The sequence below is a fragment of the Mixophyes fleayi genome, chromosome 6 (genome assembly GCF_038048845.1).
Source record: "Mixophyes fleayi isolate aMixFle1 chromosome 6, aMixFle1.hap1, whole genome shotgun sequence".
Classification (NCBI taxonomy): Eukaryota; Metazoa; Chordata; class Amphibia; order Anura; family Limnodynastidae; genus Mixophyes; species Mixophyes fleayi.
In genome coordinates, this window is record NC_134407.1 from 158,725,484 (window position 1) to 158,752,685 (window position 27,202).

The 27,202-nt window shown below is 37.6% G+C and overlaps 1 protein-coding gene across 5 annotated transcripts in view; it reads right to left on the reverse strand.

Annotated features, from left to right (window-relative positions):
* Positions 1 to 27,202, reverse strand: part of ATP6V0A1 (ATPase H+ transporting V0 subunit a1) — a 59,619-nt gene that overhangs the window by 13,491 nt on the left and 18,926 nt on the right. For 3 of the 5 annotated variants that reach the window (XM_075176907.1, XM_075176903.1, XM_075176902.1), the window contains exons 3-17: positions 26,632 to 26,710; positions 25,942 to 26,039; positions 23,416 to 23,544; positions 18,212 to 18,318; positions 16,902 to 17,028; positions 12,752 to 12,834; positions 10,111 to 10,204; positions 8,614 to 8,826; positions 8,287 to 8,437; positions 8,056 to 8,195; positions 6,093 to 6,256; positions 5,655 to 5,745; positions 4,880 to 4,998; positions 3,698 to 3,914; positions 1,002 to 1,109 (exon numbers count right to left, since the gene is read on the reverse strand). In XM_075176907.1, coding sequence (XP_075033008.1) covers positions 1,002 to 1,109; positions 3,698 to 3,914; positions 4,880 to 4,998; positions 5,655 to 5,745; positions 6,093 to 6,256; positions 8,056 to 8,195; positions 8,287 to 8,437; positions 8,614 to 8,826; positions 10,111 to 10,204; positions 12,752 to 12,834; positions 16,902 to 17,028; positions 18,212 to 18,318; positions 23,416 to 23,544; positions 25,942 to 26,039; positions 26,632 to 26,710 — 1,920 coding nt within the window. The remainder of the gene's footprint in view (positions 1 to 1,001; positions 1,110 to 3,697; positions 3,915 to 4,879; positions 4,999 to 5,654; positions 5,746 to 6,092; positions 6,257 to 8,055; positions 8,196 to 8,286; positions 8,438 to 8,613; positions 8,827 to 10,110; positions 10,205 to 12,751; positions 12,835 to 16,901; positions 17,029 to 18,211; positions 18,319 to 23,415; positions 23,545 to 25,941; positions 26,040 to 26,631; positions 26,711 to 27,202) is intronic. The other 2 variants (XM_075176905.1, XM_075176904.1) reach the window with 1 other exon arrangement.

The window sequence follows — 27,202 nt, forward strand, 5'->3', positions numbered from 1 at the left end:
CCCCTTGTGCCCAAATTATTATGAAAAATTGTAGAACACTTGGTTGTAATAAATTTTGAACAAAGCATTTCTAAGATTTGTTTTGTAAAACTTTAGATAATATATATTGTCTTTAGAGTAGCTAGAGCTTCCATAAAATACAGCTTTAAGATTATATATGATATGTGCACACAAAGCACAAAATATTATACACATCCCATACATTAAAGTCTAAAAACTATATGTTGTGCAAACTTGTATAAAACTCATCTGAATACTATCTATTGGCGAGTTCTGATGTCAAGTAAGTGCTAATTAGGAAAACTTGTTTAATATGCAGAATAGTGAACCCCCTACTGTAAAAGATTATGAATTTACAATTATCGATTTCTGGGACTTTTTTTAAAAGTATTTGGCCTTGTGCCTTTATATCGCTAAGAAACTCATCTGTGAAGCCCCACATCCTTATAATTTACAGTAGGGAGTGCATTGTGAGTGGTGGAAGTGGGCTTGTATGTGCTGGTATACCATACAGTCACTTCTCCTATTGCTTACAGTGTAAATCCATGGAATTTCACTCACTTACATTTTTGAAGTGGCAGTATGGAAAATATTAGGGAATGGAATTTGATTATTTTACAATGATGGCAGTAGGAGAAGCGGCGGTATGCCATATTACAGTATACCAGCCCACTTCCAACGTATATATATATATATGTGTATAATTATATAAATTATAACTGCAAATACAAACATTGCAAATCAAAGGACTCAGTGTTTGGATGTGTGCCCATGAGTTTTTATATTATTTATTAAAGTTCAGTTGATGGCTACTGGGACATAGCCAAACTTATAACTGCAGATATGTTTGTAGATGTGTGTTTGCTCTCTTTTAAAGTCAAGACCCCTTACCACCGGCACAGCCACTATATGTTCTCATAGCTCAGCAGACCCCAGTGCCAGTGCAGTGGTAAGTTATTGCCACAAAAACAAAAAGGATTTAGTATGTGCCAGGTACTCACCAAATGCTTCCTCCTCAAGTATTGGCGACGTAGCACAAGAGGTTTAAAGACCAGCATCCAAGGTATACACAGCATGGCACACACAACCAGGAAACACTGTAATCCTTTCTGGAAAACAGAGGGGGGCACAATGACTCAGGCCTAGTGTGACTTGTGATGGGGCAACATCTATATACATACTATGGTTTTCCTGTTACTCATCCTAGACCAACCACAAATAAACAGATTTTAAACATACTGTGGGGCTCATTTTTACTGAACTACAAATCACAACAATGAGACAGCTAGAGCCACAAACATCATGTATACTCCACCACTTGTCTATCTATTGTTCTTCATAGCAATATATTCCCTCATATAAAACTCCTATAATAAGAGGCTATAATTTACCTCTATTGCTTCATATATCTACCTCATCAATCACCACAGAGCAATTGTAGATTCCCTCCAAAGGCCTTAGACAGATTTCTTAAATAGCTACTTACAGTTAACGTGATTTATCCCAAGCTGTAGGGTTATCCTAGGAGGCAGGGCACCACCTATTCTATTGTTCCTTCCTTCAGCAAACCTACTCCTCAGATGTACATAACAATCTTCAAGAAGGACCAATAAATGGCACTGAAAAATATATAGTGGGCAGAAAGGGCTGAAACCTTCAGAAAGAGGCATTTTTCATGACCCCTCTGGAGAGAAAGTAAGAAAAATATAGGGTGAGAAACTATGTTCCTCACACCAGACCAAATTAGATGTCCAAATAGTATGCTAATCAAAGGAAGAGGGTTTCTTTGTCTGCAGCATTGGTCCTTACACTTAAGAGCTCTGTTAGAACCTAAAGAATAAAGGAGCCCCTTGGTCAAAGAGGACGGAGCAATCAAAAGATCAATGAACCAGGACAAAATGCTGGATCTGCACATTTTCCTGGATGGACGTCAGGATCACTTTCTACAAAAGGGAGCACAATGGCTGACCTTGGTCTTGCGAGTCCTGAATGCTCAGTGCCAAAATTATCAGCCTGATAAGAGAGTTAACAGAATCTGTAGTAGGGAAAGGCTCATTGGATGCCAGAGGTGCTATTGACTTGTCTAAGGACCAATCCTCATGGTCTCTTAGCTTCACCTTTCTCACTACTCTGGACATTATCCACCTCAAACTTGTCTGAGGCATTTCCCAGAAGCCTAATTAGTAGGAAAAGGAAAATTGCACTCAAGGAACTAGACGCCTGAAGGCCTTCAACTTTTCTCCTTAAGTTCATAACAGCCTAAATTAGGTACCTAACTCAGGCAGGCTCCAAGACAGAATTCGCTTGGTGCTTGGATTCTCACTCACCAAAACATGCTAGGGGCCAGATCCATTATGGTACATGCATTGCCTGGAGAATTTCAGCCCCCGAGATTGTCCCACAGGTAATGGAGTCTGGCATTTGGCTGAATCATATCTGTGGACCACCACAGTTGGGAGCCTAATACCTCTCTTCATGGACACGATCTCCTGTAAATCAGTTAGGACCTCATCATGGAAGGAAAAGACTGTCTCAATACTACCTTTCTGTCCTCTAAAGTGAGTGAAAAACCCAATGAAGCAAGCCAGTGGAAAGAATAGAGGAAAAGCACTTTTCTGAGAAAGTAGATTCTTAGAGGGGCAGGAGATAGTACTTGATGGCCAGGTATCACTGTGTCTCTAAGAAAGGTGGACCAATGAATGGTGGATATCCAGGCTGTGTTGGCAAGTAAAATCAATCCGGAGGCTGGAAGTCCAGGAGACAGGCTGTAGCAGAAACAGGATCTGGAAGACTGAAGTCATATGGACGTCATAGTAGCTATTGTGCCAGCTACCCTGCTATTGGTCAGCTGCCTTATCTGTACAGGATCTAGTTGGTCCTGCGCCCTTCCAATAGGGGTCTCTAGGAGATGCCCTATAAATAAATAATGATGATGCCCAATGGTAACTCCCACAGCCTATGACTTGCAAAATGTCAACATGGAGTTCACAGTTGGTCCCCGATTTGTAATATCCTACATTTCATTGCTGAAGGCGCCCACACGGCAAGGTAATCCCGACCTACATTCAGCTCTCCATGCTGTGGACACTTTGGTAAATGGGACAGGGAGAACTGAAGCTTTGTCTAACACCTCTAAAACCTAGGTGTCCTAAGGTTCACATAACCTGTTGATGAGGCTTGGGACAAGGGTTGGAGATGAGAGGCTCCCATGGCGGAGGTAGAACACCCACCTGCTACGCTTCAAAGAACAGCTGAGAGAAGGTTAATTTAATTCAAGGTGCATAAGAGCTACTTAGATTAATAAACATCTATTTTTACATATACCTGCTTGTTCCTGTAATGACACTGTCCCTGCACTGCAGTGTTTTCCTGTGACCAACAGATTAATCCATCACACCCTTCCGTCGTCTGTAGAGCGTTGCCCAGCATTCCAGAAGCATAGCACAGTAAGCAGTCAGGAAGGATTCAGCCAGAGCAATTGGAAAATACGTGTTCAGCAGCTACATAATGCCCAAGAAGTGTGAGAGGTACCACGTGCTGGTAAAGGCGCTTTATGTAAGATTTAGGCCTTCTATTTCAAGTTGGAACTTTACTTGAAGTTATATTGGAGAGTATTTTTAATCGTTATATAATTAGGAGTTGAAAACATACTTAAATCAACATACATAAACCTTCATACCTATTGTCACATTCCTACCTGCCCGCTATAAAGCATAGGAGTATTTTTATCAGTGTAGTTGAAGAGGAACATGTTAATGAAGTGAATGAGGAGGCTAGGAGCACTCTTGGAGGAAGCAGCATCATAGGCACACCACTTGAATAGTACGAGTATCACCAAGTATCCAAACAGAGACAACATGAAGATAAATTCTGGGATAAATCCCAGGTAAATGTTCAAAGGCTTCTTGAAGTATCTATAAAGACAAAAAACAGCACTTGAAGTCTCATCACCTACGACAAGATATTCATGTTTAAGTAACTTGGATCCATGTTGCCTCCATTTGTATTGTTTCTATTATCCCAACCAATGCATACCTGACCATTCCAAAGTTTGTTTTACTCATTTTGCTGACTACTTCAGTTTATGGATGGGGACATATTCTAACAATAATATCAAAAAAATAACAATAACAAATAAATGTATACCCTAATGGGCGACAATATAAATTAGAATGTTTCTTTAAAAAGTAAATAAATTAAAAAACAACATACAATTTATTGCAATCCATAGAGACGCATTAAAGTTCCTAACAAAGAACACATAAGTGTCTATAAAGTCTACAAACCACAGTAAATTCAGGGGTAATTAATTGCATATAAATTTAAACAAAAAGGGCAGAATTAGGATTAAACGCACTTTCCCTATTTCTTGCCTATCTAACATGCGTAAAGTTAAGAAACATTTATTTATCTATGCTTACTAAAAGATAGCCATGCCTGTCCAGAATACATATGTAAAACTGTCTTGAGTACACATAGTATTCTCCATTAAACAGACACAGAATAATTGTGAAATTTACTCTCATCACAAAGCTACAAAACATCTCCAGTTTTTAAGGGGTTAAGGATGGTCACCTGGAATAAAACTCAGAGGGATAATGGGCAACTAGGTGACAACCATTCAGCTGTAAATTGTACTTTATAACCCTCAATGAGTCACTAAGTTATGGGGGAATATACAACCCCTTGCTTGAACTTTCTGTGTGGTTTTAAAATGGAGAGTGTAGTTTAAGTAGACCAGGAGGAGGGAATAAACAGAGCATTACACCAGTGGAAGGAACGTGATTATGCGAAGTGTGATATGTACCTTATTTAGAACTCTAGACTACATTTCATTAAACTTAGTTTGTGATATATCATGTTTTTATTGTATACGTACATGTGGTTCAATAGACTGAGGCTGACCCCGAAAAGCATGTGAACGATGCCAAGGATGACAGACATTTTCATTTTGAAGGAATTCAAGAAGGTCAGCTTGTTAGTTGCTATGCTCCAAATCTTTAATACAGACACAGTAATGGTTAAGGAATTAGTAAATGCCAAAGGGAAAATCTAGTAAACGCCGATTTCCAGAAATCTCCATTTTTTAGTAATTTACGTGGCAATTCACCAAATTCAATAAAGGCTAATTGCCATGTAAACCAACACTTTCAAAACTCCCCACAAAAACTATAATAATAAAAAATAAATAAAATTACCAGACATCACACATTCACTGAAATAATGAATTCCTGCAATTTATTAAATCACCATATAAATCTCCAGGAACAAACTCACTGGTTCCACACTCTGGATTGCCAGAAAACAAGATAGAGTGAAGAACTAAAAATATTGCTTATGCAGTACAGGGCTTTCCCATTAAAACAGGAAGACCACGAACGCTGGGTTTCCCTGCTAAAGTGGAAACCACATGCTGGAAACCCCCTTAAATGGAATGGAAAAAACTGCAAGAATTTTGAAACACCACTGTTGAAATCCCTATTTTAAGCTATTAAAATAGCCACAATTCATTTCACTTTTAAACAGCTGAACGAAACGGATTTAAAAATAGATTCCGCTCCAAAAAATTATAAAATTCAAAAATCCATAATCATTCCAACAATACTACAATAATGTGTTCTATGTTGAGAAATGGTAGTTGTTAGTTTTTTTACCGGATCAATGCCAAACGGATAAGGTCCATTGAACACTCCATTGACATCTGGATCCAGCTGCAGAACCGGCACAACCCTGAGAAGGTCTTCTCTACAAAGGTGCGAAGATAAACTAGTAAGTGTAGCTGTCAGATAGGACACATATGTACTTGCATAATGCTATTATAAATGATTCATTTTTACTATTGCTCTTTATATTGTTCGCTATAAACCAATCAAATAGTAACAATATTGTTAGACATTCCATTCAAGTTAAGAGTTGATGTCCCTTTTCCCCCCAAAGAACCAGACAACAGATCAGATTTTGTAGAATCTATCTCATGCAACTAAATATGATACAGCAGGTTACTGACTTCCTGGAGTTGCTTACAGCACAAGTGAGCTAATGAGATTATATTTGTATCAATAAAAGTATTAAAATGTTGCTCTGGTACTCACGTCCAGTTAGCCTTTGTGCTGGTGAACATTGGTCTAACACTCCACGAGGAACCAAACAGGTTAAGAGCTTTGGAGAAGCAGTCGTTGTAGATGAGGCCAGTATAGACGGAGAAGAGGCCCATCAGTAGAATAATATATCTACCACTGAACACCATACTGAACAGCTGTGTACGAAGGAAAAGACTAAGGTAATATAAACACAGATCTAGAATACGTCAGACAAACTAATTGGGTTGGGTTCAATAATTTGCTTGAACACCACTTTATTCAAAGCAGTGTTACATACTAGGTAGGATCTTTGGGAGAGGACCTATTAACAGTAGGAGATCAGGAATGTCACATACAAATCCAAACATGTTAAAGGGCTTTTACACATTAAAAATCAATTTTACTAAATAACTTCCCTTATCTATATTAATACTTTTGTGTGGGTCACACTCACATACCCAGGACCTCTGTGGCCACCTTTAGCGCTGTTCTGCTCTCTTCTACAGAAACAGATGAGCAGTGACAAGGTGCATGGCATATCTTAGTGCCAAGACCATGCTAGACAGAGCAAACTGTAAAGGACTGCTATTGGGAAAGATCCCTCTTAGTTATATGTTGATATGGGAACTTTTCCATTTTCTTTGTTTCAAGATGCCCTTTCCTATTCAATCAAATTGTATTTCAAGTTTAGTGGCAATTTTAATTGGAAACAGATCTACAGGCAATTTTCATATGAAATGCAATTTGGTCTACATTCCTTGACTGACATTGTGAGTCAGAAGGTTGCTTTTCTAAACCAAGATATAATCTGTGCACATCAAGAACTCTTTATGTCACTACAATTACTTTGTTACAGTTATTGAAATATATGCATCCTCTTTATACTATCAGATTAAGTCACAGAACAGAACTGTCATTATATTGAACATTACATGTAAAAAAATTAGTACAATTCATATACTTTTTGTACAGAAAACAAATCTTGTGGTAAGTGAAGATGGCATTTTAAAAGGGGTGGTTTATCTGAAAATCATATATTTATGCAGTAGTTTCCTTTGCTGGTTTTGGATATATATTTTTTTATACATATTTATAATGAAGTATACATGATTAATTCAAGCTGCAGTAATGAACATAATTTAGGCTTGTAAAACAACTACGTTGTTATTTTCTGCAGGTTTCCGTTAGGCAGTGGTAAACAAAGTCAATGCAGCAGATGCACAGATCCTGTAGGAGCCCCAACTGCACACATCAGAGAACTCAATTATAGGCAACACAAGATTTCCTGCACATCATTCCTCTTGGATGCTTCTATTATCTTGTAAGGCCAGGATGAAAAAATGGTTTCAATGTCAGGGTGAGGGCACACATATCAAAACTATTAAACCAAAATAAATTGAAAAAAATGGTCTAAAAGCATAATACATATTCTGAATGGTTGGAGGAGGGTACAATGCTTAAAAATCAAGAGAACAAAATAGGGAATATATCAAGTACATTTTCAGACTAGTTTTTTAGTATAGATCCTTGCTAAATGTGCCCTGCGCTACCCTGTCCCTGTAATTTATTCTCTCTCCGGTCACATTTCTTACCACATACACAAGTGTGGGACAGAGGTGGGGGGCGTGTCCCTGGTATCACAAGAGTAATCAATGGAAAATATAAAGTTTACATTTTGAAACAGCAAAAGATCACATGGGAGACCACCATGTAAACCTGCCTGATGTAACCACCCGCACAACCCAAAAAAAAAAAATTTGAAAAAGAAAAAAATACAATTTTATGCCATGTATTGCTTATTTAACAAAGGACTAAATAATTAAGTGTTTTTTTTAAAAAAAAATTTAACAGTAGGGATAATCTTTTAAATATTCACAGTATTCATACTATTCTGTTCTACTCATCTATTTTTATATAGCGCCACTAATTCAGTCATGTTCCGCCTAGGAAAACAGCTGTCTGTGAGAATAGGCACCTCATTATCAGCCTTTTGGGAAAGAATGCGACTCTCCCGCACGACCATCCAAACGGCAAACAGTGTCATCAGAACGCCGTGTCCAAAGTCACCGAACATCACAGCAAACAGGAAAGGGAAAGTGATGATTGTATATGGAGCTACAGAAGGAACACAGGATTAAAAAGTGTCCATTGACCACTCATACCATAGATATATACAATACTGTATTGTAATTGTACATAGGGTTACCTGGGTTTATCTCCCGGTAACTCCCAATTCCGTAGGCATCCACTAGGTTTTGGAAACCATATGTGAACTTGTTGGTCTTGTTGTAGGTTGGTGGGGTCTGGTTAGTCTGCATTCTGTTCAGGATAGAAGGGACAGTTGACCCACTATGTTCCTAAAGGAGATATAAATGCACACTTGTATAGAACCTGTTAATTGCAAATAGTGAAATTAAGAAATAAATGACAACAGGGGTAGCACATATATTTATATTGTTAAGAAGGTTTTAGGAATAGGCAATTTAGATGTATACAATGAAACATTATTGGGAGATTGTGTGACAACACTCACTGTTCCTCTTCGGAGAGCAAATTGGATGGAATCCAAATCAGCCACGGGACACCAAACTTCTGCAATCAGACACTTCTGGGTCACATCGATGTTGCACAGGTTCAGTGTATGGTAAATGGCTTTCATCTTTCTAACCTTGATGAACCACACACGGATTGTTTTGGCAGCAGCCTGAAGGACACGCTGGCGATGATCTTCTGTTTGATTGAGGACCTTAAAATAGAGAAGGCAATAAGATGTTTTCTTAAGAGTTCAAAACTTTGACTTGCTAGGTCTTAAAGTAAGCTAGATGAAGACAATTCCAGAGTTGTATAAACACTCAGACTCTTGCAATGTCTCAGGAGGTTGTGCCTAATCTCAACAACCACGGGCTCCTGTAAGCAACTTGCTGATGACTAAAAATTTAGGGATACATTAAGAAATGGATGTTAATAGAACTGTTGAAGTCAAGGTAAGATCACAAAAACTATTTGTATTCAGTTGTCATAATGAAACCTTATTACTTGCCTATGACCTTATTACAAAACTCAAAATCTGAAGTAGTTGAGTTTTACTTGGATAAGTCAGAAACCTTTAGGAACCAAGTGCTGTAATTTGAAACAAAACTTTTTGCCCACAACCACAAAAGATACATCTGGAAAAGAACAGATGAGGCAACAGAACAAAAGAACACCTTGGCAATTGCTAAGCAAGGGTGGGTTTATTCTGCTTTGGGATTCTGTGGCAGCCAGTGATGCAGGATATATTGTCCACGTGGAAGGAAGAATGGATTCAGCTATATATTAAAGACATCTTAGAAGTTCCAAAAGTAAGTGAAGAAATTGCAGCTGAACAACAATCGAACAAGCAACAATACAAAATATACCTCAAAAATCAAACATGAAGTACTCGCAGCAATGAAAGATCAAGGTTCTAGTATTGGCTTCAAAATCCTTCACAGACTTAATGATTGAAATTCTGTGGGCAAATCTCAAACATGGAGTGCATGCAAGAAGACCCAACAGAAAAGTTCTGCAAGGAGAATTCCTGAAGCAGGAATAGAAGGAGTTTTAGCTGGCTACAGGAAGGATTTAGAAGCTCAAATTTCCAAACATGGAGGACTGGGTGTCCAAACGTTTACACATGCTACATTCTTTATTCTTTTCCCTTACTGTTAAATTCTGCAAATCAACAGTAACTTGGCATTAAATGTGCAGAAACAGGTCATGTTTATGTTTGTATCCTGCAGATTCTTTCTACTTAAAGATCATAACAAAAAATGTAATTTGACACATGGAGAACCAACTTTTACATACAATTGTATATACTATTCAATAGGATACATAGAGCACTTACCTGTTCTGCAGCTCCTGCCATCTATTGGGGGCACGAGCTGCAGGACAAGTAATACCTATATACATCTTACTAGATAGTGGAGTACTCCTTTAAAAGTTGAGTATTAGAAAAACATCACAGAATGAATGTGCCTTTATATTAATATCTTCTTTAAGACCTTACCATTTGCAGGTCATCGATTCTTGTGTTTACTCCGGCAGCCATTTCTTTGCGCTCTTGTGGGGTCTCTGGACAGGGATAGAGCGAAGCTCGGAACCTGTGGGAAAAAAGGGAAATGTCATGATTATGGCAGGAGTTAAAAAATTCAAAATATAAAAGTTCACTCCCAACAGAGGAGTGCATGCGAATTTACTGTGTGCCAGTAAAGGATTAATGGATGCTGAATCTAGTAGGCCTAGATCCTGTAACATAAACGGATTCTTATGTTGGGGAATACCAGACCTCACCAACTACAAATCTTCCCGTCACCTAGGTTTATGGCACAGGTCAACAGATGCAAGATTATTTTGGATTCCTTTTGTAGCGACAGTATCTTCCGAATAAGTTTTTATGACCTCCGTCCAGATTATGTGTCTACATATAAACAAAAATCAGTCTAACTCCCTTCTCCACTTCACCAAGACTGCACTCACCAATGTGACTGATGATCTCCTCTTGGCTAAGTCAAAGTGTCACTTCTCCCTGCTGCATTTGACACAGTTGATCATCCTCTACTCCCTAGGCCTACTCCCTTGACCTTCGCAGCACTCTCCTTTCCTGGTTTACCACCTACCTCTCCAATTGTTTTTTTTCCAGTGTCTCATCCTCTGGTCCTTGCTCCCTTCCTGTCGCCCTATTTGCTGTGGTTCGCCAAAGCTCAGTTCTTAGCCAATCCACTCCTTTGACCTCCAATATCACCTTTATGCAGATGACACTCTAATCCACCTTCCCTCCCCTGACCTCTCTCCCTCCTCTCCCGAGTGTCCGACTGCCTCTCTGCTATCTCCACCTGGATGGCTGTATGCTACCTCAAGCTCAACATATGCAAAACTGAGCTTATAATCTTTCCATTACATCCCCTCCTCTGATCTCCTTTAAGGTTGATGATGTCACCCTTTCCCCTGTTCCGCACACATGCTTCCTGGGAGTCATCATGGACTCTTCTCTCAATTTCAATCCTCACATCCAGTCCCTTGACCATACCTGAAGACTTCTACAAAGTGTCAGCTATGGAAATAAATTTTAAAAGTTGGCAGAGTTGGTAATTATGAATGAGATATATAATGTTGGGGAAGCATAATACTTTTAGACAGACAAGTGAGACTTGTTGGGAGGCAGCTTATATACATTTTTATTTAAGAACTTAAGTGGATAAAGTATGTGTGTAATATAGTTTGTTTTCACTCTAGCAAGAATCAAAGATATAAATCAATGCTTGAAATACTTTTTACACAAACAGTACAAACGGTTTCCCCTTCTGTTTTTTTCTTTTTTTATTTGACACAGTCAATGAATTTACTTTTTGTGCAGTGTGAGGACAGAGGATTTCCAAACATTGGCAGAAGCAAAAATCAATTGATGAAAAAAGCCCTCGCAGGGGATCATAGCCAGGGTGTAGATGTGTGCCATGGAGGGCACAGCCGTGCTTCAGAGAATTTTTTGCATTGGAAACTGCACTAGGTTCTGAATCGGCACTTTGAGGATTCTAATAGTGTAACTATGGCCCCTGCAAACTGTTTTAAAATACTTGGGATCCACGAACATTAAACAAAAATTCAACTGTTACAACAGTGTCAGGGGAAAGCAGAACTTGAAGGAGAAAGATAAATTATAAAGCTACAATACATATGACTGTTCATGCCCCAACACAAAAAATAATATTGCCAAGAAATAAAAGATCATCAGCTCTTTCCCTTTATGTTTAGTGCTTTAAAAGTAATGAGTAAGTTGGCTGAGGCTTGCTGTTAAAATAAAATGGTTGATTTCCCAGGGAGACATCAAGGATAATTGGGGGACATGGGAAATGTGCATTAATATGGCTTAGCGTTTTTCTGTAAAAAAGCATTTAAATACTAAGAAAAAAATAAATGTAAAAGCATATAAAATGGATTCAAACAATCAAATTCCCTGAAGAGTTTTGGGGGCCTAGTTGCCTTCAACCATTTACTTACATTTCTCATAATGCCACTTCCAAATTTCCACTTTAACCACTGCCTATACCTATATATTCTAATACATGTCCCCCCTGTCTTGTGTTGGGCCCAGTCGATGCTCTTCCCACTACCCAGAAGCCCTGATCAAAAGAAAACAGTCATGAGGATTAAGACAGACAATAACCAGCAAAGAGATACTCAGCAGTTACACGCTACCCAGAAGCAATCAGTTCCAGGGGTCGCTAAACTAGCCTGGGGATGGCTGAGACTATTCTCCTAGATTTGCGGGCACAAGATTGGTGCAGTAGACACTGTCGTTGAATGTCTGGCTTGGTGAAGCGTACCATTAGGACTGGTCAGAAACAGTAGGTAACGGACAGTAATTCCAATCCCAATAAATCTGTAAAATCCAAAACAGGGTAGCAAAACCCACCCTGTCACAGGTAAATTATTAGCTAATGTCTAGAGTTCCCCTATAAACTGGAAAGGTCTTTTAAACACTGAAGAACATTAAACATCATAATTATACAACATGTATCAGGATTCCCTTAATGTACAGAACTACATAAAATGTTGGTGCATAATAATATTATTATTATTAATAAATTGTGACCTTATTTTTCTGTCTGACAAACAACAAAAGTCTCATCTTATCAAAGTTCATCCCTTACCCTTCACAGATCTTCTTCACTCTGTTCTTCAACTGGTCACCTTGGAAGAATATGATAAAAACGGATTTGTGAACACTGTCCCCCTGTAAGGTATAAACACACAGAAAATGATCCCACGCTGAATACCATGGGCATTAGCATTGGGAAGTTACAACATTATACATACAATAATGTTCCCAAAAAATATCCTAAACAGGACTCAATTTGTGATCAGCTGTATGGTGCAACAAAAAGGTCTGCTAGTAATACATGTGGAAATAGATACAATATGTAGAGGCTGCAAATACAAGACAGATAAAAAGTCCTTTTTTAAAGTTTGCAAAGCACTTACGGAAAGGCTTTCATGTGCACAAGATTTCAACCCATGAAGACTGAGAGGATAAGGTGCAAAATGAAGGTTCTAAAGCCCATCAAGGTGTGGCCACAGAAAATAAACAAACACTTCTACATTTGTATCTAAAAGACCACTAAATAAGAGCCATAATTCTATAGTAGGTTATGGAATAAGCCCCATTGGAACTGTAGAAAGAACTAGGAGTCCGTATGGAATATTTATGATAACTGGTGCCATACATGTGTGCATATTTATAAATATATAAAACTGGATGCAAATGTGTTCCCACATCACATGATGCTCTACACTTCCGCTGTCATAAATAAACCGTTAGATGCAGATCAGTGTGTACATGTATATAGTGGCTATTCAATCATTTTTTGGCAAAGTGCCACAGTCTTATCTTCAGAGTCAGGCGTTCCAATACATACAACAGAAAGATGTGATTTGGCTCTGGCTATGAGCTCTGCCCACCAAATGTTCTCTGCAGATAAGCAGCCTAATTACAATGACTCATTTCGAGAACATTTGGCTTCCCTACCAGAACAAGAGTGTGTACTGACATTGCAGGTCAAAATAGAGATGTACCTGTGCTATTTGATGTCCGACATAACAAATTACTATATTCTGAACGAGGCTAGATATATTGCATTAAATAAAATCTTCTAAATAACAAAAGAAGTGATGTAGGAGGTCAAGCCACACATTGTTTTTTTAAATACAATACTAAGTATAGTAACCGTAAGAAGTGTGAATTATAGTGGATACATAGATACATACTAGCATTAATATTTTCAAGTAAGGTCAGAAATGAAAGAAGTATTAAGAAAAGACCTTATGCTAAATCCTACATATTAAACAGGACAAGAGAGCAGTTGTGAAATTATACTTCTTTTAGTAACTGAAAGTTTGGTAAGGTCAAAACTACTCTCTTCATCATCATTACCATTTATTTATATAGCGCCACTGATTCCGCAGCGCTGTACAGAGAACTCATTCACATCAGTCCCTGTCCCATTGGAGCTTACAGTCTAAATTCCCTAACACACACACACACACACACACACACACACACACACAGACACAGACACAGACACAGACACAGACACAGAGAGAGAGAGAGAGAGAGAGACTAGGGTCAATTTTGTTAGCAGCCAATTAACCTACCAGTATGTTTTTGGAGTGTGGGAGGAAACTGGAGCACCTGGAGGAAACCCATGCAAACACGGGGAGAACATACAAACTCCACAAAGATGAGGCCATGGTCGGGAATTGAACTCATGACCCCAGTGTTATGAGGCAGAAGTGCTAACCACTAAGCCACCATGCTGCTCTCTCTTTTTAAAATTAGGGAAATAATTGCTGACCATTAAAATCCTCCACAAAGCAACACAGCAAATCAAAGCAGACTAGAGCATCTAGTCCGAAAATTTTGTGCATGCTGGGATGACAGACATGTTTTGCACTAGCTGAACATATGCACTGAAAGCCTGAATTAGGAGTGCAATATACATAAAATATGCTAATGTAATGATAGAAAGTGTTTTCACGGCTCTATGACCACTCATGCATTATTATTCACGCATGGTGTATTTCTTAGAATGTAGCATGCAAAACTCTCAGTTCCAGCCCAGTTGTTGTTCCTAAAGGCAACATACTAGATGCTGGGTGAAAAATATACAAATGTCACCTTAACCATCCTCCTGTTTCATTTTACAAATACCTGCAGATCCGGCATCCGTATAATAGCAATATTAAACCATGACTCTCCTATCAACCCACCCCCAAGAACATTTTGCCTATGCAGATCCTGATTCAGGGGCCTTATTTACTTCTTGCTACTCAAGTATGATCAACCGATTAACGTGACTCATGAGGTCTGTTGGAAAGAGGACATGGGGGGGGGGGGCCTCAAATCCGAAGAGTGGTGTCAGGTGTCAGGTATCAGGGAGGAGGTTGTCAAATCTTTAATCTGCACCTGGATCAAATAAAAAAATCATATTAACTCTTGTTTTGATGGTACATGGTCCCCACCAGACTAGGAGCCAGGCATCCGACACCAACAAAAATATATTGGTGGAACTGCAGCACCCGAGGCACTTCTTACACATATGATGGCGCTGTCCCAAGACAAAGAACATTTGGCTGGACATAAGCATAGATACAGCTCCCTCCGAACCTCTACTTTTATACTTTTACATGACCAATACCAGAAGTCCAAAACACAGATAGAAACTCACTGGTCACATACTTACAGCAGGAAGTTGCCCGATAGCAGCCCCCACAACTCCTGCCCTTGTTAATAATGTCTTACAAGTATACAAGCTGGATCACATCACAAGCTTATTTCATGACCGGCCCAATCAATTCTCCACAGTCAAAAGTGCATGGACTGAGTACTTTCACTCAAAGCTCTCCCATGGCTTAGACTACTAGTATATATGCAGCCTTGGAGCTCGACCTCTCATTCCCTTCCACTCCTAAGCACATTCATATCCTAACATCTCTTCTATGTTCAATGGGTTAGAATCTTCCCTATTATCTAATTATTATATCAGTTAGTTATAAGACATCTAAACTCATGTATTTTTGTGACCCGCCCCCCACCCTTTCTTAAAATTCAATTAAATATTATATCTATCAAGGTCCATGATGAACAGTACAGGATAATAGGGTCTCTTTCAAACAGCTGCCTTAGTGTAGATAGACAGAAGACCTTCCTGTGTTTGTGCGTTTGATATTGTGATATGAGTGAGGAAGTCAGTTTGTTAATCAGTGGGGACTGATCTCACTCTGAAAGCACTTCCTTGGCTGCACAATGAAGAATATAACATTAGCAGGGGAAAAACTGCCAAGCGGCTATTAAACCATATGCAAAGGCACAATAGCAATCAACCAACTACAGTTTGGCCAGTTACAACACCTACGAACAAAGGCTGATACAGATATGTTCTGTTTCTGTTGCAATATGTACACAATTCTGTATGTTTTGTTCAGTGAAGGCCTGGTCATAGGAGAATGAAGGTATCTACCTCCAGACCATATTTATTTTCACAGATGAGGCCTAGCATTGAGAGATTAATGGTATTCAAATAAATAAAATATGCAGAGTCTAGGTGGCAGATAAGTTGTTTATTGAGAATCGTACCAAATGTCAGGCGTTCCCTGGTTTTTAATCTTGCGGAAATTGACTTTACGTAGCAAACAATAGGTGGCTAGGATCTTACTAAATACTTGAGAGTTCTCATTATAAGTTCTATAGTGACTAGTTCATGTTTCAAATGTCCACATCCCTTGCACCGTCCCCCCTTTAACGCAATGGCTGTTAGCCGGCAGGAGATTCTCATAGCCTTAAAATCATATAGTAACGATATGCAAGCAGGAGTTTTGAATCAGTTTGACTATTCATATTACATGTAGTAGAAGATACCTGGGGTCTTGATGAAGTGTGACAACTGATAAATTAATAAAAGGAAGGACACATTCATCTGAAATAAGGATCTACAACCCTATTTCAGGCACTGTAAGCATTCAATTCATAGTAGGCTTAATTGTATAACACTGTGTTCTTACTCTTATTGTATAGCATTAAATGTAATAAGCAGAGATAGTCACTGATTCAACTATGCAATGAAGAACATCAGACTTTTCTTTTATGAGAGGTTGTAAAAAAGTTATTATTTAAAACGTGATACAGACATACAACCTGGCATGTACCTCATTACCTTCATATGTAGAAATTAAGTTGCAGATTGTTTAAGGAAAAAAACGCTATCTAGGAGTAAAATAAAATACAAGCAGAGTGAAACCTCTTACCGTCACTGGATCTTCCAATGGGTTTTCAATTTCTGCTTGTCTCAGGAATACATTGCCACGGCAAACCCGCCACAACATCCTCTCGAAGGTGGGAATCCTTTCACGATTAATCACTCCAGCTACAAATCTGAAAGTGCATCAAACAGTGCAGTTCATGTCAACAGACAGTTATTTTCTGAAGACCTGTGTACTGGGAGGTGAGGTACATTTTTACTGTTTGCGCAATAGTGTGGGGCGGCGGCGGAAGGGTAGATGTATTAAGGTCTCTGTATTAAGAGGGAGAAGATGTACCTGTCCTTATATCTGTGTATTAGGAGGGATAAGATGTACCTGTCCTGATGTCTGTGTATTAGGAGGAGGTAATAAGTACCAGTCATTGTGTTTGTGTATTAGGAGGGAAGTAATACCTGCCTCACATCTCTGAATTAGAAGCTGCCCCAGTCATCTATAACTACTGTTATTGTGAGGTGGAAACATCTAGGAGCAATGACATTTCAGTCGCAAAGAGGTAGGCCATACAAGATCACAGAAAAGGACTGCCAAGTGCTGACCACATAGTGTACAAAAATAATCTGAATTAGGCTTCCATGCCGCTCACAAATCTCAATGCCAAATGTTGATTGGAGTGGTGTAAAGCACACTGCCATTGGAATCTACAGCAGAGGAAATGTGTTCTCTGGAGTGACAAATCACACTTCAGCATCTGGCAGCCTAACAAGTCTGGGTTTGGTAGATGCCAGGAGAACGATTCCTACCCAAATGCATACGGACAACTGTAAAGTTTGGTGGAGGAGGAATAATGGTCTAGGGCTCTTTTTCATAATTTGGCCTGGGCCCCTTAGTTCTAGTGAAGGGAATTCTTAATGCTAATGACATTCTAGGGAATTGTATGCTTCCAACATTGTGAAAACGGATTAGGGAAGGCCCTTTCCTGTTTCAGCACAACAATGTCTATATGCACAAAGTGATGTCAAAAAATGGATTCACATTTTTGGTGTGGAAAAACTTTACTGGCCTGCACAAATCCCTGACCTCAACCCCATTGAACACCTTTGGGATGAATAGAAAAGTTGACTAAGAGCCAGGCCTTACTGGCCAACATCAGTGCCCGACTTCACGAATGCTCTTGTGGTTGAATGCATGATCCAAAATCTAGTGGAAAGCCTGCGGTAAATACTTTTGGCCATGTAGTGTATGTATTATGAGAAGGTTAGAAGTACATGCCCCTAACATCGATGTGTTTGGGAAAGGTAAGACAAGCATGCTACAATAAATGAAAAAAAGATAAAAGGTACAAACTCTGCATGTACCCAAGTCTTAGTGGAGCTCCTCTTCCTATCTCGCTTGGCTCCAGGAGAGATGACGACTCCTCCAGTAGGTCGGGATCCGCCATCTGCTGATGATGATGCAATTGAGCCTGAATTCACAAACCAATTAATAACTAATCAAAGCAGTTAGTGGCATGCAGGGGCCATGTGGTGAAGGCATGAAAGCCAGGTGGGAAGGGTACACAGAGATCAGGAAGTGGGGGCGGAGGGTCTATGTATCAAGGCAGTCATACCATAAGCCAATACTGACAGAAGTGGAGACTCCAGTCACTATTCACTGGGATAAGTCTGTCCTCAATGCATGTGCTACGAGATATAGAAACATTTGGAAGAGACTGATAAATGTGTTCCCGATGGATGCTAATCATTTCAAATGTCATTGCTAAATCATATGTAACATCCCATATTAATAACATGAGGAAAAACAAATGATGATGGGGAAAAACAAAACTTTTTTTTTTTTTTTGCCATTAATACATAGACCCTGGAAGGATGTTACTTGCAGACAATAAGCAGTCTGGGGCTTCAGAATGGGAGTGAATGTCAGAGCAAAGGATTTGGGGTGAATTATAATTTTACCTATAACACAAAATAAAGTTAAGCAAATCAGTTTTATTTAAAAGATAGTTAATATGCCGCCATTCCATTGTTTAACAGGTTAAATCTGCTGTATATTGGCAATATAATAAAACAAGGTTTTAGGACACACATTTTGTTTTACTATAGTTGAGGTAGTTTCTAGTGAGCTAGGCTCTGTGTAAGGAAAGAAGCTGTAGTTGCTTTATTAAACAATAATAGTTTTAGTTGTTAGACAGATTTTTAACATTGAGTAATAACTGTTTATTAAAGGGAACTTGACTTTCTACACTTTGTGCAGGCTTACACAATATTCAACCTATCAATTTACTATGAATTAGTGATACCACCGAGACATGAGGTAGCAGTACTAATAGTGCGTTGACAGAATGTATTCTCACAAATCTTCGTACCGAAGATGGGCTGCCTTCTAATCACAGTAATAAAGGGGACACATGATTTACACTGGTTCTGTGGTTGGTTGATTAGGTTCAAGTAAAATTATTACATTAAGTCTACATTTCACAATTACCTTAATAGCCAGCCCAGAACCAGTGTATTCCACATATGTTCCCTATTAAACTGATAACTTGTCACTGGGGTTACCAAGTAAAGTTTACAGAAAATTCGTGGTCTACAAACAAAGAAGGCAGCCATTTTGTATGTTGAATCAATATTCACTAAGAACCAGTAATTCTATAAATGCTTGAAGTTTCTCAACAATGTGACTAATTGTTAATTGAAAGGTTGCCTTTTAATGACAATTGCTTCAGCCCACAACATGGCTGCTTCCTATGTGTGCCATTTTAAGTGTCTGTGATGTTACATGCCACTAATGAATATGCTATATTCATAAAATGGAAGCTTCCGCTACAGCAGCAGTCTTTCGCAGTTGAACAAAATAGATTATACCTACTGTATATGTTTTATCCTTTTGGGCATTAGAAAATTAAGAATGCACATAATAAATTAAAACAAGGTTGTATTTTTCAGGAGATTGTGAAAATGATCAGGGCATATTCATTAATATTAAAATACAGGCTTACAGAGCACGCCAGCTTAACAAGCAATTTCTATCATTACTTAAAATATTCACAATGTAAACAAAAGTCCAGTGTTAAGAAAAAAGGCTTACGGCCAACTTATATTGGGAGCATAATTTCATCATGGTTCCCTGAATCCTTTACATTTATTCAGACCCATTTTGTAGCAATAACTGCTTTATTCAAACATTTATCTCCAAAAAGCTGAAACATCAAAAGGACAATACACAACACTGCATTGTGGGAAGTACTCTTCTGTTGGTCAAATGAAATGACAGACAAATAAAACTAAAACAAACAAAAAAAAAAAAAAGAAAAAACACAAGATTTTGTTTTTCATTGGTAACAACAGAATGAATAGAGTAGTAGTGGAGAAGTATGAACACACATAAGAAGGATTTTAAAGCAATAAATTATTAAGGGATCCAGGATGAAGTTGACAGTATATACAGTCACAAATGAACAATTATAAACTATATACAACATTTCTAGAATCCTGTCGATTGTAAATCATCATCATGCCAGAATCTACAGAGAAATATGGTAGAAACCAGGAGAGGGGAAAAAACAACAACAATTTGCAGGCTCATGACCTCACTGGAGGTAAAAGCCAATCGACAATTAGAATGTGACAGACAGAGAATTGGATAAAAGCAAACATATAAAATGCTGGGCACACAATTTGGTTGCAACAAGTTTTATGGCCAATGATATAGAAGGTAAAATATTAATAGATGTCCTTTTCTGCTCGATTATACCAAGCCAACCAATATTAACAATTAGTATTAGTAATTAGTTAAATGGCTTCCAATACTTGCCATTATAGAATCTAGACAAAAATTAATGCATGAAATGGATCTTAAAATGTGAATTACAATAATGTGCCTGGAAACCTTAATATTAACTGCCTGGAAACAAAGAGGGCATAACAAAATGGCAGCACTGCCGCAGCAATAGTTAAATGCTATAAATGTTTTTATAGTTTGCAATTTTACAAAGACATGCACTATAGAGCTGTAAACCCTATCTTACCTGCTGTAGGCTGGGCTACTTAGACAGTTATGACTAGAGATTGCTTTTACAATCTCATGTATAGCAAAAAAAAATATTTAAAAATATTATTGCAGTACAGTGTTAGCCAGAAAAATCTATGTGATGTTAAATACTTTCGTGTAAAAAAAGACAAGTATTATAGGAGTGGTGCCTTTATTGGCTAACCCAAAAAATTATTATTATATTTGCTAGCTTTCAGAGCTCTGTGCTCTGAAAGCTAGCAAATATAATAATAATATTTTGGTTAGCCAATAAAGGCACCACTCCTATAATACTTGTCTTTTTTGACACGAAAGTATTTAACATCACAAACAATCTCATGTAATTAGCTGTAAAAATGTGACAGCAAGTCCCCTATAGAATCCCCTACACATGTCTTGCGGCTGTTGGGACTAATCTAGCTAGAAGTTGAAGGTAAAGGTAAAACTGCCCATTTAACCTTAGCCTGAAAGCCATAAACAGTTGTATTTAAAAACTGAAATCCTTCTGTACATGATTAAATCAATAAATAGTTTATAGATGTACTGCCAGATTTAGGTTTAATTGCAGGTGAAGGGCTACAACTTAAGTAAAATGTTACACTATGAAAATAAAAATGTAATTTGTTCAAATTAATGAACAATGAAACATTCGGAAACTTCACCAAATAGCACAAATATGATATGTTTAGGAAGACTGCATCCTAGAAGCGCAGTAAACATTATCAGTGCAATTTGTTTGCTGCTGTACATGGACAATAAATAGATATAATATATGGATACAATTTGAAGTGCTAATATTGACTGTAAATCAAGTGAGAAAGGGTTAGCAGTTATGTCATTAGTTCTGATCAGTCAATAGTGACATTCTAATCATTTCTAATACCTCATCTAAAAGTTATACCCTGTATGAAAATAGGCATGAAGATCTGGGCCATTTTTGCACTTACAAGATTTAAAATAAAAAAATACAGTATGTGATCTTTTATTCTAAATATTTTGGAAATTCTGTTTTCAGGCAAAAAATTAAATTTTCATTTAAGGTAAATTTAGAGCATCATTTCAGTCTTAAATTAGCGCACACACAAAAAAGGTGCTGTAACGCTCTGTGATCACGTTTGTGTGTATAACGTCATCACCGAGCAGCAGCATTGATTTAATTTTCCCGTTTTCTGGATAAAAAGATCCCATTCCTGTACTTGGATATTTCTTATATGCATTAATAGAGTTTGAAAGAATTTATAGGATGCAGCCTTCTTTTCATGCTCGGGTACGTGGAAGCTACACACAAAAGCTCAATGAAGCAGTGGAAGGGTGGGATGATAATCTGTGAATCTAGGATACCACCTGCATGCCATTAACCTCTTCCTTGAAATACAACCTAGTCTGATTGGTCCAGACTGGCACCAATCAGAACAGCAATCTGCCTGTTGTAAACCTTACCATATTTTTTTTTTTTTTTTTACAGACATGATCTGCTACACAAATAAAAAGCATTGACCTAAAATTGAGCAGAATTTGGGTAATCTTACACAGCCCAAAGAGAAAGGGGGAGGGTTGGTGGGTGTCCAGTCTGCACTTACCTTACATTTTATGAAGTTACCACACACCCACCATGTTTAAACCTCCCTATGACAACTAAGAATAGCAATTCTTGCTCAGAAATTGGTTAAACTTTGTTATGTCAAAGCAAAGATATGTTAAAAACCTGGACTAATCCTAAGGACAGGCTTTAAAATGTCGCCGACTTAAAAAACAAACAAAAATCCATAAGCCAGTCATCAAGTGACAAATGATACAAGCATGATAGATACAAATCAAACAATGGGAATAAAAAAAATAAATTCTTTTTTTTTTTTTTTTAAGAAGGGATCAGGAGGCCGACAACAAGAGAAATAGAAGATTGCAAGTAGTGCTGTAGCAAGAGAAAAATGAAGCAGGCAGAGAGAAGGAAACAGAGGAATCAGACAGCAGGAAATGGAGAATCAGAATGAAGCAGACAAAGAGAACAGAAGGAAGCAATAGAGAAGGAGTCATGAGACAATAAGTGGGGAAACAGAATGAAGCAACAACGCAATAGAGGGAGAAATAGAAAGCAGCAAGCAAGAGAAAGGAAAACAGTGGTAGAACGGATAACATTGCACAACAGCACAAACAAATCAAGATTTTATCGGACATCCAACATTGCATTGTATGGTAAAATACAGTTTTTCAGAATAAAATCCCATTGCTAGGTGTGAAAAATAGTTATTAAAAAAAAAAAAAAAAAAGATTCTTTCCAAACCTCTGCCTGGTGCGTTATTATTAACTAATTAAGGGTATCGGCTTAATTTTGTCTTATCTGACAAAATAAATATAGGAGTAGCAGAAGTTACAAAGGACTCAAATCAGGTACACAAGTTAATTTCATTTAGAATTTCTTTGGGGGGAAATAAATGTCCCCAATAAACTTAATTCAAATATAGGAAATAGATGAACCCTTTTTCCCTGTGCAATGCAGACAATTTCTGAAATTAGGAGACCAAGAAACGCTGACCTCATCAAAAAACTGTTGAGTTTTCCGTAGAATGTATTTTAACTCCGTCAGCTCCAGAAAATTACGCTTCAAAGCTTCCTGATTGGTGTTGATCTCTTTTAGCTCATTCTCAATCTTCTCAAAATTAGCCTGTTGGTTAGGGAGACATTAAATCATTATGGTCTAGAGAGTAACATAGAAAAGAAGAACGTGAGATTGGGGATGAATGGTGGAAATAAATGACAATCTTCACATATTATGTTTAGATAACTCACAGAGAACTATTTAATTCAGCAATAAATGGTCTTGTGCAACTCATGTGTTCCAAAAAAAATCCTTAAAGTACTATTTAACATAACTTATTTATACACTTCACTGGTCTCTATCCACAGATTCCACATTCAAGCGCATTAAAAAAAAATAAAAAAAAATATGTCTGCTGCCAATGTAGATATTAGGGCAAGTGCTCAATAGTAATTTAAAACTTTATTTACCACTTTAGTTACCAGATTTCTTAAAGCTAGAATTCTTATTTGATCATTTAAATGCACAAATGTGGTTTTAAGTGGAAATGACATGTGCCTTATTGTCCATCCAACTTGCATACATTTTCTGCTTCGCTGCATGACATATTATCATTTACCCAGTAGCATGCATGCAACACACAGGCAGTGCTTGAAGTGGCTTCTGGCGTCAGATCAACAATGGACAATGTTTTGTGCAGAACGCCATTTGTGTGTTGTGTAACACACATCAATATCATGTGGAATCCTCAGTGACATTACCAGGGTAACCATGCAGGCAGAAAGTTCTTGTGTTAGAAGACTATATGTATGTGCTGATAATAAAATAAACAAAGAAGCTTTCTTTGCCCCGGAGAGAGACTATGCCTGAGGTATGTTTGGTCTCAGGTTGCTTCTTCCTACAATTCCTTGGTAATGACATGGCAGCAGAGTTGGGACATAGGAGCAAACAAAACCCATTTGCTAATAGCGCCTGCTCTTTCCTAAAAGGGATAACCGTTTTTTGCTTTGTTGTTGTTTTTTTAAACATGTATATAATGCAGAAGTATTTATCCAGAAGCAGATAGGTCTTCTAACTCAAATATATGCACTTTATTTCCCACATAAGACTAACCCTGTATTAAAGTACTCATTTCAAATTCCTAAAAGGGCTAGAGAAGTTAAAGAACAAACGTTGGGGCATATTTGTCGGGAGCACAAACTATGTGACAAGAACAAAGAATGGAACTAAGGTTTCCTATTTCTGCAACTTTTTCCTTATAGAATACACAGATGATGCCAATACACTGTCTGTATCAGCTATATTAAATAATAATTATTCATAGTATTCATAATAATTTTTAATCCTGTATAATATACAAATTTCATAAATGTGTAATTTGGTCTAGTCATGAAGGGGTAAAGCAAAATTTAGATGGATGAAGAGAGATTCCTATGTACATGCATACCCCCCCCCCAACATTTAGAATCCCGTACGCGGGACAAAATAACACCCCCCCCCCCCCCGTTTTGTCCAAGCTCCACCCACAAAGGGACAAATTTGGGTAAAACTCCAGCCAATTTGTTGTTAAGCCCCATTTTTATGGTCCACGATCTATTTGTCCCTCCAAAATCGGGACCATTGGGAGGTATGCACATATACAGCCTGTGCTCGGATAAAACAGTTATATAACTTGGAGAGATCCAAAATTATCAAATAATATTATTAAATAAAAATAATAATAATAATAATAATGTATATTATCACACATTTAGGGACATTTTATTAATGTTTGTTCCCAATTGTAAAATGCTGCTGCTTATGATATTTAGTCTTTTACAAACATGACCATTCCTCCCTCATGAGATCATGCCCTTCTCCAATAATGTCACTAGGTTATACCACAAGGTACTGTATTGAGTGACTTCAATATGATGGACAGGAGAGCTCTGTGCGAAAATAAAGGGATTATAAAAATTATACAGTAAGAGAAGAGTAGCAATGACATGTCAACTAAGGGTAAAGTTACTAACAACATCATTTAGAATATTTTTATACATTCATACCTTAATATGCATTATAAAAAAAACAAGGGGAAAATAAAGTTGTTAATTTAAGTCTCTAGCGAGAGAAATCGGCATACATTAAATTTAGAATTAGTCAATATAAACTACTAGTTTGTGGCATTTGCAATCAGAAGTTTGTCTTGTCACTGCCTATGTAGTTCTCACAAACAAATACAAAAAGTGTAAATCTATCATATTCAGAGAATGCTTTCAGTGATTCAGAGAATGCTTTCAGTGCAGCACACAGGGAAACCGTATAATTTTAATTGTCCATGTATAGAGGACAGTACTGCCCACTTTAGGAGAGTCGAATACAAGCCACCAACCAGCAAAAGACAAGACTGTATAAAAAGTCCTTATAAAAGGTATCAAATTGTCAGCTTTAATATGTTTTGATTTTGTGGATTTTATTTCAGTTTAATATATTATTTCATTAATATGTCACTCAAATAGATAAAGTAATAATTTTCATTCTCACCTCAAGGTCAATCATGTCCCTAGGAAAGGGAACTTCTGGGTTCTCCCCTGTATCGATAATTGGCATACTTGCTTTCTTAATCTCCTTCTCCACAAATCCTGTAAGAAATGAAACACTCTTAAAGCCGCTTACTCTTTCAAAGATAAAAATCTTCATGTAGCATGCTTGACCTCTAACCCTCTACATGAACTTAGAGGCAGGATGGGCACCATAGTGAGGCAAAATGTCTACAAAAGCTCTGCTTCTGAGAAGCTATTTACCTATTATAATGACAGGAGCAGCTAAAATAACAGATTACTGTGAAACACTTATTTGTTTCAGCCGTTTTCTCTGCTGGATCTAAATACTGCATTGGTCTGCTGGAGCTACAAACTGCTGGATAAAATGTGCATGTGTGACACCATCTGGATAAAACCCATCCATTTCTATATAACTTTTTTTTTTTTTTTTTAAATGTGTCACTTGTTTTCCTAGACCACAGCAGAAAAATCTTTTCATACCAACCCCAAAAAATAGTGCATTAAATGGTAGATAGTTTTGAAATTAAGGGATCACCACCCTAAATTGTATCATGAACTGGTTATGATGCTTCAATTATGATGAATCAATGGTGTAAGAGATTATTGCATAATTTAAACTATGGCCTGATAATGATAATATAATTTTGTAGTTTGGGAAGTGAAAACTTACGCAATTTACGGTCCATCTCCTCACATCTTCTGACCTCGTTGACAAATTTTCTCTGGAAAACGTTGACATCAGGATTTAACTGGAAAAAGACCATTGTTTTTAAGTGAAAAAAAATAAGATATCCAGGTTGATAAATACAGCAAAATATCAAATACATAGATTACTAGTCTCCGATTATCTCCATACTAGTATCCGATTATCGGCATACCATTAAAACACTAAGCATATATTTATTAATGTTTAAAGGAGCATTTAAGACACACCAAATATCTGTAATGTATGTCACAAAGTTTGGAAATAAAAAATAACATAAAAGATTAACAGGAGATGAAAAGAAAAACTGTAAACCCCAAAATTTATAATTCACAGTTTTCACTTATCCTTACCATCACTAACCGTTCCAGCAACACACAATAGTCACACAAAAAAAACTGATGGACTGGCATCAACAAGCCTCTCTCTCAAATAGGCCCTTCAAATACATCACAAAGTCTTGGACACCTGTCAATTGCTAGTTAGGGGAGGGAATTTGCTACAAAGATATGAATGTGGACTTTCTTTAAACTATACT